Source organism: Salvelinus alpinus, chromosome 5 (genome assembly GCF_045679555.1).
Source record: "Salvelinus alpinus chromosome 5, SLU_Salpinus.1, whole genome shotgun sequence".
In the NCBI taxonomy this organism is placed as follows: Eukaryota; Metazoa; Chordata; class Actinopteri; order Salmoniformes; family Salmonidae; genus Salvelinus; species Salvelinus alpinus.
In genome coordinates, this window is record NC_092090.1 from 70,251,969 (window position 1) to 70,265,639 (window position 13,671).

Below are 13,671 nucleotides of genomic sequence, written 5' to 3' on the forward strand. Positions count from 1 at the left end.
TTACCACACGGTCGTCCAGAACAGCTGGCGCTCTCGTGCATGCTACAACTTTCAAGAGTAAGTTTAAAGCCGGACTGAGTTCCTTAAAAAAACAATAATAACCCGCTCCCCCCCCCCCCCCCCGGCGGCTCCTCACGCCCCACAGTTTGGGAACCACTGTGTTACTGTATGCCTGTAGCCACGTCATGGCTTAAGCTTCCTCCTACACTCATTTTGTTGTTTTGTTTTTCCTCCATGGAGAGTCTTTTGTCTCTTCTAGTGGAAGTTAAAACACCTGGTCTCTCCAGTGTTGTCATTGTCACCAGCCGCTCTCAGTCAAAAGATGCCCATGAAGAGACAATGAGAACATATTGTTCTCTCTCTGTATGTTTGGCTAAACAAATTAATTTCAACATTCTGGGATGGCTATTGCACCTGTGTTAAGTAGGATAATTTGCATAAAATCACTTCAACCTGCAGTATATATTGAAATGAGCATAATAAATGTGAAACTCAAGAGTGCGAGTTAAATCTGACAGTTTCTATTGAAGGACAGACTCTGCATGTCCTGATGTGCCATTTGGAAAGGGACACACAGAAAGCATTTCCTAGTCTCTGCAGAGCTTGGCAGGGAAAGAGGCTGGCATGACCATTAGCAAATATCAATTCTTAAACTTGCTTACAAAACTCAACCAATCAAGAGGGTGACATTCTCTGGTGATTTTCTGTTTTTCATATGGGGAAAGGTTTGTTTAATGTCATTCGGTAACAGATTCTCTAGATCTTTTGCGAAATATGTGCGATATAGACGAGAAGATTACTCAAACAGTGCATGACGTTGGCTCATCTGTTAATACCAAGAGATGTGATCTGACGCCACTAATAATGTCATCTCTTACACTTGTGTGTGTGTTTTGTGTATGTATGTGTGTGTGTGTGTGTGTGTGTGTGCGCGCGCATGTGTTTGTGTGTATGGGTGCGTGTATTCCTGGGTGTGTTCGGGGTTATGTAAAGTGTTTCTTTAAGCTGCTGATGTGATTATTAAAGAGACAATTTGATGGGCCAGGCACGACACGGCATGCAGTATGTTTTGCACACTGGCGTTAAAAGACGCAGTAAGCTGATTTCCAGGGATTTGGGGTATATAATCCACTGGATTGACAGAGTCCATACACCATGACTTCAACTAGCTGATTCACACTCATGTTAAATGATAGAAGCCTCTTTTTTATTCTTTGGGATATGAATCCTCTATGTGAGTCATTACTGTTGAAGGAGAACGCCTCCTCCCTTGTTTCATGGAGAGATCCAGACATGAAGCTTTCCTATTTCAGCTAGCAGACAGATCTAGCTCAACCTCTGTTCCCTCTTCAGTCATACTGCAGGTTCACTGCTGAAAGTCAATGAGTCACTTCACAGCAGCGCCAACATAGGCTGTAGTGTTTCTAAAGGGCTTATTAGGATTCATCTACTCAGGCTGTAAAGCATGTATTTGTGTGAAAGCATACGTAGGTAGATACAACATATTGTAAATTGCTACTCATTATTACTATACTAAACGTAAGGGATAATCAACGAGGGGCTAAGCTATGGAGCGAGATAGCTGCCAAAAGGTTGAACGCACGTATCGCTAGGATCTTAAGAAAATCCAAAATGTAAATTGTTAGGATCGTAAGAAAAGCCATGTGTGAAACATGAAACGTAAACGTGAAATTTCACCAGTGAACATTCAAACACCATGTTACGATTACGGACGAACAGTTTAGGCTTGAACAAATCTTGTGTTGCAATTCTGACGTACAATAATACCTTTTAGAGTTTTGGCAGTTTCATCTCACCAACAAAAACAGATGTTCACCGAACAGCCTGTGAGGAGCGGTCAAACATAACACAGTAGAAGAAAAGTCAGGGAAACTGGAAAGAGGTATCATGCACGTTTTCAAGTTAAAAGTCTCCATTCTCTATTACTCAGTTGAGTTTACTTCACATTTAGGTAGCTAATGTATTGGATTTGTTTGCCAGTGCGAGTCTAGATAGCACTAGCTGTATTATGCCTACAACAGTGAAGTTTCAGTCTGCTAGGTGTATCTCTACAGCATGGGCATATCTCTGGGTGACGTGAACATCCCCATGCATGCACCTTATCAAAATATGACTAATTCAATATTGCACCATCTCATTCTATGGGCGCTGTCTGCAATCATAACCAGTAGTATCTACCAGGAATAATGAAACATAACCAGTAGCATCTACCAGGAATAATAAATCATAACCAGTAGTATCTACCAGGAATAATGAATCATAACCAGTAGTATCTACCAGGAATAATGAAACATAACCAGTAGTGTCTACCAGGAATAATGAAACATAACCAGTAGTATCTACCAGGAATAATGAAACATAACCAGTAGTATCTACCAGGAATAATGAAACATAACCAGTAGTATCTACCAGGAATAATGAAACATGACCAGTAGTATCTACCAGGAATAATGAATCATAACCAGTAGTATCTACCAGGAATAATGAAACATAACCAGTAGCATCTACCAGGAATAATGAATCATAACCAGTAGTATCTACCAGGAATAATGAAACATAACCAGTAGTATCTACCAGGAATAATGAATCATAACCAGTAGTATCTACCAGGAATAATGAAACATAACCAGTAGTATCTACCAGGAATAATGAATCATAACCAGTAGTATCTACCAGGAATAATGAAACATAACCAGTAGTATCTACCAGGAATAATGAAACATAACCAGTAGTGTCTACCAGGAATAATGAAACATGACCAGTAGTATTTACCAGGAATAATGAAACATGACCAGTAGTATTTACCAGGAATAATGAAACATGACCAGTAGTATCTACCAGGAATAATGAAACATGACCAGTAGTATTTACCAGGAATAATGAAACATGACCAGTAGTATCTACCAGGAATAATGAAACATGACCAGTAGTATTTACCAGGAATAATGAAACATAACCAGTAGTATCTACCAGGAATAATGAAACATAACCAGTAGCATCTACCAGGAATAATGAAACATAACCAGTAGCGTCTACCAGGAATAATGAAACATGACCAGTAGTATTTACCAGGAATAATGAAACATGACCAGTAGTATCTACCAGGAATAATGAAACATGACCAGTAGTATTTACCAGGAATAATGAAACATGACCAGTAGTATCTACCAGGAATAATGAAACATGACCAGTAGTATTTACCAGGAATAATGAAACATAACCAGTAGCATCTACCAGGAATAATAAATCATAACCAGTAGTATCTACCAGGAATAATGAAACATGACCAGTAGTATTTACCAGGAATCTCATGAACATATGGACTTTGAAATGAACAAGGGAGAGGTTAAACGTAAGCTAAATCTGGCATAGGCTTATTCTCACACTTTACAATAACTCTGTTGCAGTGGTCTTAGGTAGCCTCCGTATAGGCTATTCCCTCCATCGCGACACTGCTGCCCAGTTGAAGAGCTTGAGATCGCCATGCAGCACCATGCGTCTTCAGAAGGGCATCTTCTGAGGCTGAGGGGTGCTTTTCTGGAGGAATGCAGCCATAGAGTCATTATACCCTAATGTAGGCCTATTTGACTACTAGCCAAATAAAGTGCACAGCATGCATGATGCGTGCAACTCGTCATTCCAACATATTTGAACATGTAATTCATCCAGTCAGTCTGTCAGCCATTCAGTCATTTGTCTCAGTTGCAATAGGAACTAAATCAAAAGGGAATAGAAGTCTTATCCATTAGTTTATTGATATCCATGTGTGTATTCAAAATGATCTAAATTCTCACAAGTTCTTTAGCCAATCACTTTAATAATTTAAATGTTTAATTTAGGCCTATCCAAATAAAAACAAATAGGCATTCAACTTATGCAATTCAGGCTATAATTTTGGGTACTGGTGCTTTGCGTAATAATCGTAGAACTCTATTTGTGTTTTATAACTTTTTATTATAGGGCTTCCCTTAAAAAAAGACCCGAGCTCACATGCCTCTAAATACAGTCTCAAAATACATTTTAAACACAATTGTTGAAGAAGCATGTGCAGTGGCTGATAGGGAAAAGTCCAGACCATTTGGGACCCAATGGCTATTTCGCTCAGGACAGATTATAGCCAAGACTTAATCAATATTTAGTTTGATCTCATTTATTGATATGAATATAGCCTCTGCGTGATGGGGTTGTGCAACGCAAATAGCTAGAACAAGCCTACATTCAGAGTGAAATTCACTAATACAATAGTCAAAAGTCCATGCTCCCAAAACCTGGAAAAAGTGTGATTCATTAGGTTACATGATCACCACAGTAGCACTATGCAGCCATAAAAATAAATTATGCAATTATAAGGCCAATAAATAACAACACCATGGCATACTTAGATAGCGGAATAGGCCTATCCTAAATCCTATTTACTTTCTGTTTTGCAGCTCAGGCAGTTATTCTAGACATTCTGTGTCTTTATTATTCAAACACAAGTCATTTGCTGAAGACCCAAGCCTATACTACACCATCTACTGATGTAACGTTGTTATGGAATGCAGTTCTAAAACAAGCTCTAGACTTTTATTTTGGAAATGAAACCAGAAGCTGCAAAGCAACTCTAATGTCTCGGCTTGATTGACTAGCTAACTTCGACTAGCTACGTTCGGTTCATGTCCTTTACAGATGCCACATAATTTAAAAAAGTTTGTATGTGCTTCCCGAGTGGCACAGAGGTCTAAGGCACTGCATCGTAGTGTTGCGGCGTCACTACAGCCTGGGGTTCGATCCCAGGCTGTGTCACAACCGGCTGTGACCGGGAGTCCCATAGGGTGGTGCACAATTTGCCCAGCATCGTCCGGGTTAGGGGAGGGTTTGGCCCGGGGGGGCTTTACTTGGCTCATCGCACTCTAGCGACTCCTTGTGGCGAGCTGGGCACCTGCAGGCTGACTTCGGTCGTCAGTTGAACAGTGTTTCCTCCGACACATTGGTGACCGACCGGCTCGATCTTATGAAACAAAATTTGAAATTTGTTTTTTTTTTACATTAGATAAAAGTAGAGACTCAGAGCTAGAAAATGGTATATCATACACTACAGTTGAGGAACAATGGGAAATGAATTCTGCTTTGAAAGTTGATAACTTGTAACATCACTTTTGAGAAAATGGCCTTTGAATATTTTGGTACATGTACTGGAGAGCTCCTCTGTGTCTACACCCATTCAGCATCGTTCACCGCCTCTTAACCTTTAGCCCCACCCATCTCTTTAAGGGTTGATCTGAGTGTTCTGTCCTAACAGCAGCAGTCAAGCACCCAAGCTAACTGGCTAACGTTGGCTAGATTGCTAACTACTTCCAGACACAAATGAGAGAACAGCTCACTGACCACTTTACAAGCCCGAGCAGAGCTGGTTAGGCTGTTTTTATGTTATCCAGAGCATTGGTGACTGTAACTGTGCTGCTGGCAGCAATTTAATTACGCTTTTTTTGCAAACTTCTACTAACACCGGCCATATTGGTAAATTGGTCAGTTATTCTAAGCTCTGGCACACTCAGACGAGAGTGCTCTGAAATCGGAGTAGATAGCCAGAGCGAATTTACCAGCTACGTCTCAACAGCTCGCAGTGACATCATGAACATTCTATTGAAATGGATACTTGCATAGTGGAGTCTTTTGTTAAAACCTCTTAGTACGGAAATCCCGTTACCAGGATCAAATTCGACAACATCCGGTGAAATCGGAGCGCGCCAAATTCAAAATCGTAATATTAAACATTCATGAAAATACAAGTGTCCTACATCATTTAAAAGCTTAACTTCTTGTTAATCCAGCCACTTTGTCAGATTTCAAAAAGGCTTTACGGCAAAAGCATAACATGCGATTATCTGAGGACAGCGCCAAGATTTCAAAACTCGGTCCTCCAGAAAGTGGAGAGCAACACTTATGCAATTCTACTATGCAATATATATTTTTTAAAGCTGCGTTAGTCAGGATTACCTACACATACTGACCAGCTCAAATAGACAGAAGCGTGCTACATAGCAGACCAATACGAACTAATCTCTCGGCATGTCCAGCCCACTCATTATCTCAGCCAATCATGGCTAGCGGGAAGGTTGCTGGCTTTTTCTGTGGCTAAACCAACTAGGCTCGTAATTTAGCAATTTTATTTGTATTTACAGATGGCATACCAGTTTGTTATAGGGCACATGAAAGTTCAGAATGTTCCAAATGGCATTTCTGCCCCAAAAAAAGCATTTTGATTAAAAAAATACATTTTATGTTGAAATGGCTTTCTTGTGAAGTAGTGACGCGCGACATACGCCTAGTTTCCTGAAACTAGTTACATTGGTGCAGCTGGTTTCCGGATTAAGCAGGCAGGTGTTAAGAAGCATGGCTTGGCTGGTTATGTTCCGGAGGACGTATGACTACTCAACCTTCACCTCTCCTGAGCCTGTAGGGGAGTTGCAGCGATGAGACAAGATCATAAATCACGAAATTGGGGAGATTATTATTATTTTTTAAATATATATATGTAAGTGTAAAAAAGATCTGTAACCGAGTAAAGGGAGACGTAAAGTTATTTTACCCCTTTTTCTCCCCAATTTCGTGGTATCCAATTAGTAGTAGTTACTGTCTTGTCTCATCATTGCAACTCCCGTACGGACTCGGGAGAGGCGAAGGTTGAGAGCCATGCGTCCTCCGAAACACAACCCAACCAAGCCACACTGCTTCTTGATACAACGCACATCAAACCCGGAAGCCAGCCGCACCAATGTGTCGGAGGAAACACCTAGCGACCTGGTCAGCGTGCACTGCGCCCGGCCCGCCACAGGAGTCGCTAGTGCGCGATGAGACAAGGATATCCCTGCCGGCCAAACCCTCCCTAACCCTGGACGACGCTGGGCCAATTGTGCTTCGCCGCATGAGTCTCCCGGTCGCGGCAGAGCCTGGGCACGAACCCAGAATCTCTGGTGGCGATGCAGTACCTTACACCACTGCGCCACCCGGGAGGCCCTGACGTAAAGTAATTTAATGTGTAAATGTTCATTCATAGTCATAACATAGACATACGTTTACATATGTAATTTAATGTTTGTGTTTCATGTTCGAGCATGGCTTTTCTAAGCTGCACTTCGTTTAATTTTAGCGGTTTTCTATTCATATTTATTTGTACAGTCGTGGCCAAAAGTTTTGAGAATGACACAAATATTCATTTTCACAAAGTTTGCTGCTTCAGTGTCTTTAGATATTTTTGTCACATGTTACTATGGAATACTGAAGTATAATTACAAGCATTTCATGTGTCAACGGCTTTTATTGACAATTACATGAAGTTGATTGCTTAGAGTCAATATTTGCGGTGTTCACCCTTCTTTTTCAAGACCTCTGCAATCCGCCTTGGCATGCTGCCAATTAACTTCTGGGCCACACCCTGACTGATGGCAGCCTATTCTTGCATAATCAATGCTTGGAGTTTGTCAGAATGTGTGGGGTTTTGTTTGTCCACCCGCCTCTTGAGGATTGACCACAAGTTGTCAATGGGATTAAGGTCTGGACCCAAAATATCGATGTTTTGTTAGTTATCACTTTTGCCTTACAGCAAGGTGCTCCATCAAGCTGGAAAATGCATTGTTCATCACCAAACTGTTCCTGGATGGTTGGGAGAAGTTGCTCTTGGAGGATGTGTTGGTACCATTCTTTATTCATGGCTGTTTTCTTAGGCAAAATTGTGAGTGAGCCCACTCCCTTGGCTGAGAAGCAACCCCATACATGAATGGTCTCAGGATGCTTTACTGTTGGCATGACACAGGACTGATGGTAGCGCTCACCTCGTCCTCTCCGGACAAGCTTATTTCTGGATGCCCCAAACAATCGGAAAGGGGATTCATCCGAGAAAATGACTTTACCCCAGTCCTCAGCAGCCCAATCCCTGTACCTTTTGCAGAATATCAGTCTGTTCCTGATGTTTTTCCTGGAGAGAAGTGGCTTCTTTGCTGCCCTTCTTGACACCGGGCCATCCTCCAAAAGTCTTCACCTCACTGTGCGTGCAGATGCACTCACACCTGCCTGCTGCCATTCCTGAGCAAGCTCTGTACTGGTGGTGCCCCGATCCCGCAGCTGAATCAACTTTAGGAGACGGTCCTGGCGCTTGCTGGACTTTCTTGGGCGCCCTGAAGCCTTCTTCACAACAATTGAACCGCTCTCCTTGAAGTTCTTGATGATCCAATAAATGGTTGATTTAGGTGCAATCTTACTGGCAGCAATATCCTTGCCTGTGAAGCCCTTTTTGTGCAAAGCAATGATGACGGCACGTGTTTCCTTGCAGGTAACCATGATTGACAGAGGAAGATCAATGATTCCAAGCACCACCCTCCTTTTGAAGCTTCCAGTCTGTTATTCGAACTCAATCAGCATGACAGAGTGATCTCCAGGCTTGTCCTCGTCAACACTCACACCTGTGTTAACGAGAGAATCACTGACAATGTCAGCTGGTCCTTTTGTGGCAGGGCTGAAATGCAGTGGAAATGTTTTTGGGGGATTCAGTTAATTTGCATGGCAAAGAGGGACTTTGCAATTAATTTCAATTCATCTGATCACGCATATACTCCAGAATATATGCACATTTCCATCATACAAACTGAGGCAGTAGACTTTGTGAAAATTAATATTTGTGTCATTCTCAACTTTTGGCTACGACTGTATTTATCCATAAAAATGATGCTGATTCATGATTGGCTGAGAAAAGCTGCCCGTCTCATCCCAACACGTTCATTACTATGCGACAGCTGGAGATCGAATATGAATATTGAAACAATGTTGCAAATGTCAGAGAGACAGCAAGGTTTATACAAATCTCTACTGTTGAAAACTAAATGTTAGTCTGAAAGAAATGTGAGACAATATCCAGATGCTTTTTATAGTGGAGATCAAGTTCATAAATTGCCTGGCTGTGCTGATGAAACCGTGGATTGCGCAGTCAGATGCAACAGAGTAAATAGGCATTTTAACGTCTTAGATTTAGCCGGTGGTAACTTGTTGAATAGACACTCGCTGGAATGCAGTTTTAACCAATCAGCATTCAGGATTAGACCTACCCGTTGTATAATATTTTATACTGTACTAAACTCAGCAAAAAAAGAAATGTCCCTTTTGAGGACCCTGTCTTTCAAAGATAATTTGTAAAAATCCAAATAACTTCACAGATTTTCATTGTAAACGGTTTAAACAGTGTTTCTCATGCTTGTTCAATGAACCATAAACAATTAACGAACATGCACCTGTGGATCGGTCGTTAAGACACTAACAGCTTACAGACGGTAGGCAATTAAGGTCACAGTTATGAAACTTTAGGACACTAAAGAGGCCTTTCTACTGACTCTGAAAAACAACAAAAGAAAGATGCCCAGGGTCCCTGCTCATCTGCGTGAACGTGCCTTAGGCAGGCTGCAAGGACGCATGAGGACTGCAGATGTGGTCAGGGCAATAAATTGCAATGTCCGTACTGTGAGATGCCTAAGACAGCGCTACAGGGAACCAGGACGGACAGCTGATCGTCCTCGCAGTGGCAGACCACGTGTAACAACACCTGCACAGGATCGGTACATCCGAACATCACACCTGCGGGACAGGTACAGGATGGCAACAACAACTGCCCGAGTTACACCAGGAACGCACAATCCCTCCATCAGTGCTCAGACTGTCCGCAATATGCTGAGAGAGGCTGGACTGAGGACTTGTAGGCCTGTTGTAAGGCAGGTCCTCACCAGACATCACTGGCAACACCACTGTCGCTGGACCAGACAGGACTGGCAAAAAGAGCTCTTCACTGACGAGTCGTGGTTGTCTTACCAGGCGTGATGGTTGGATTCGCGTTTATCGTCAAAGGAATGAGCGTTACACCGAGGCCTGTACTCTGGAGCGGGATCGATTTGGAGGTGGAGGGTCCGTCATGGTCTGGGGCGGTGTGTCACAGCATCATCAGACTGAGCTTGTTGTCATTGCAGGCAATCTCAACGCTGTGCATTACAGGGAAGACATCCTCCTCCCTCATGTGGTACCCTTCCTGCAGGCTCATCCTGACATGACACTCCAGCATGACAATGCCACCAGCCATACTGCTCGTTCTGTGCGTGATTTCCTGCAAGACAGGAATGGCAGTGTTCTGCCATGGCCAGCGAAGAGCCCGGATCTCAATCCCATTGAGCACGTCTGGGACCTGTTGGATCGAAGGGTGAGGGCTAGGGCCATTCCCCCCAGAAATGTCCGGGAACATGCAGGTGCCTTGGTGGAATAGTGGGGTAACATCTCACAGCAAGAACTGGCAAGTCTGGTGCAGTCAATGAGGAGGAGATGCACTGCAGTACTTAATGCAGCTGGTGGCCAGACCAGATACTGACTGTTACTTTTCATTTTGAGCCCCCCTTTGTTCAGGTACCCATTATTCAATTTCTGTTAGTCACATGTCTGTGGAACTTGTTCAGTTTATGTCTCAGTTGTTGAATCTTGTTATGTTCATACAAATATTTCCGCATGTTAAGTTTGCTGAAAATAAACGCAATTGACAGTGAGAGCACGTTTCTTTTTTTGCTGAGTTTATATACTATGGCATCAGTATAATCATCAGTAATGTCCCTGCTCCTCACCTTGGCAGGAAGACGCTCTCCACCACATAGAAGTCCTGCATGAGAACATCTCTGTCAGGTTTGGAGGTCAGGTTGCCCACTGTGTAGCCGATGCCCAACTGGATGGCCCCCTTCAGGGCTGACGATGTGGTCTGAGGGTCAGGGACAACCAAACACACCAATCAACACATACATTAACGAATCAACAACTCAATCAAGCAACAACTCCTTCAAACAAAAATATAAAACAACATGCAACAATTTCAAGAATTGTACTGAGTTACAGTTCATATTAGGAAATCAGTGAATTGAAATCAATTTATTAGGCCCTAATCAATGGATTTCACATGACTGGGAATACAGATATGCATCTGTGGTCACAGATACCTTTTTTAAAAAAGGTAGGTGACCTAGGCGTAAACTCCAAAGAGCAAGGTAGCAAATTCCCAGAAGAGAGGCATGTCTTGTAAAGGTCAGTGTAAGATGTCTTGTAAAGGTCAGTGTAAGATGTCTTGTAAAGGTCAGTGTAAGATGTCTTGTAAAGGTCAGTGTAAGATGTCTTGTAAAGGTCAGTGTAAGATGTCTTGTAAAGGTCAGTGTAAGATGTCTTGTAAAGGTCAGTGTAAGATGTCTTGTAAAGGTCAGTGTAAGATGTCTTGTAAAGGTCAGTGTAAGATGTCTTGTAAAGGTCAGTGTAAGATGTCTTGTAAAGGTCAGTGTAAGATGTCTTGTAAAGGTCAGTGTAAGATGTCTTGTAAAGGTCAGTGTAAAATGTCTTGTAAAGGTCAGTGTAAAATGTATTGTAAAGGTCAGTGTAAGATGTCTTGTAAAGGTCAGTGTAAGATGTCTTGTAAAGGTCAGTGTAAGATGTCTTGTAAAGGTCAGTGTAAAATGTCTTGTAAAGGTCAGTGGAAGATGCACGTTCAGGAACATACAGTGCAGTCAGAAAACAATGTCCGATTGTCTGAAACAAGCACGTTAACGTCATGAAATTGAAAGCCAGCTGATGCCTATGACACCGTCTTCGATGGCTTCAATAGTTCTGAAAATGTCAAATTCATTACCTAGATGTTTCAAATCAACTGCATTAGGCCCTGTTATATTGTGTGTGGCACAAAAATCCCATCACCACCGGTGACGTCTAATCCGAATGAAAATGTAGTAAAGCAGAGAATGGACTGTGAGGATAGCTTCCCATCATGTACTAACTGTGTAGAAACAGGGCATTGATAGGAGCTCATATGACAAAGGGTCACTTTAAAAGGCTTCTTGGGTCACATCAACAAGCTTCGTAGTGATAAATGGTCATTCACTTCAACAAGCACTGAGAAACCTCCCTTCATGGTTGTCATAAAAGGCCAGTAGAGTCCAGCCAGAGAGAGCAGTATATGGAGGGATGAAACTTTACCTTCTTGTATGTTTTCTCTCCGCTCGTGTTTCGAGACCCTCCCACTCCATTTTCTGTGGTCGTTGACATCTGACGAGAGGACAGAGCAGAAGAATAAGGAACTCACTGGTCAAAGTTCAGAAACAAACAAAGTTTCTTCAGGTGCTACTTTAGGCCAGTGGTACAGGAATAAAGTCAATTCACATTGACTGACTAGATTCAATTTGGGTTATTTCATAATGTCATCACAAAGCTCACAAAGAGGGAGGTTTTTCCACTACCGTCTTTCTCGGGCTAGAGTACACAACCACATAGGCCTACAGTTTGAGTTTGACTAATAGACCTGTGCAGATTGGTGAGCTACGCATTTTTCACTGCATCATCTGACACAGATACACACCCACATTGTCTACATACGCTAGACTATAGGTCTTAATGTGACGATGTAAACTAACACAGTATATCTACAGTACCTGGCAGTGATGCTTATCAATAAGACCCTGTAGACAGGAGTGTCCGCGTGAAGCAGGTATAATGAGCATACCCTGCTAAGTGAAAAGTGAAGGTGTAACCAGTCACCTCGCTTAGTGAAAAGTGAAGGTGTAACCAGTCACCTCGCTTAGTGAAAAGTGAAGGTGTAACCAGTCACCTCGCTTAGTAAAAAGTGAAGGTGTAACCAGTCACCTCGCTTAGTGAAAAGTGAAGGTGTAATCAGTCACCTCGCTTAGTGAAAAGTGAAGGTGTAATCAGTCACCTCGCTTAGTGAAAAGTGAAGGTGTAATCAGTCACCTCGCTTAGTGAAAAGTGAAGGTGTAATCAGTCACCTCGCTTAGTGAAAAGTGAAGGTGTAATCAGTCACCTTGCTTAGTGAAAAGTGAAGGTGTAATCAGTCACCTCGCTTAGTGAAAAGCTCTGCCAGTGGAACAGAGATCACGACCACATCTCTTGGTCATCAGGCAGTCATGGGGAGGTTTCAATCTCCAGGCAGCCTCTGGAAGAGAAGAGGACACAGAGAAAAGACTCCATTACATGATATGATGACAGAGTGAATGAACAGTAGGAGAATGCCCTCTGCTTCAATGTTAGGCCGTACCTCTTTGATGTCAGAATAGAAACTTGGAAAAATGTCTGCAGGCAAATATTTTTTCATTAGCGTATTTGCTGGAATTTCCCAGTTAAAGTGTTTTCATTATTGGAGCAATTTTAGCGGGTGGCCCCTCAAAATATTAATTTCATATTTCTTGTTAATTTCCGACAGTTATCAAAGGCAATTTCATCCATTTCAAAACCCGAAGTGATTAACCATCCCGCAGCAAATGATCTATTCTCTGAGAAGGTAAGACAATTGGGTATTTTTGTGCATTCATTAGTGAGTTTGCAATGGTGTTCCTGCTGTCAGTCACTCCAAAATTCACCCTCCACATACAGCCATACAAAAACTCCCTGTGAGGAGCTCTGCTGTGGGGGGGGGGGGGGGGGGAAAGAGGGGAGGTAGATGGGTGTGTGAGCAGCCATGCGTGCTGCAGTAACTGCGCTGGATAAATGACTCCACGTCAAGCAGAGAGACTGCAGACCCTCAGAGTGTACTACTGTATGAGGACTAATGGAGCCTCAGCCAAGGCTCTCACACACACACAACCAAGCTATTCACCATTC

General features: G+C 42.5%; 1 protein-coding gene across 5 annotated transcripts in view; it reads right to left on the reverse strand.

The window, feature by feature from the left end:
* Window positions 1-13,671, reverse strand: part of LOC139576649 (phosphatidylinositol 4-phosphate 5-kinase type-1 beta-like) — a 94,195-nt gene that overhangs the window by 40,741 nt on the left and 39,783 nt on the right. For 3 of the 5 annotated variants that reach the window (XM_071402957.1, XM_071402959.1, XM_071402955.1), the window contains 3 exons: window positions 12,910-13,006; window positions 12,037-12,105; window positions 10,650-10,780 (listed from right to left, as the gene is read on the reverse strand). In XM_071402957.1, coding sequence (XP_071259058.1) covers window positions 10,650-10,780; window positions 12,037-12,105 — 200 coding nt within the window. In that variant the 5' untranslated portion in view covers window positions 12,910-13,006. Of the gene's footprint in view, window positions 1-10,649; window positions 10,781-12,036; window positions 12,106-12,594; window positions 12,606-12,874; window positions 13,007-13,671 lie in introns of those variants that run through there. The other 2 variants (XM_071402958.1, XM_071402960.1) reach the window with 2 other exon arrangements.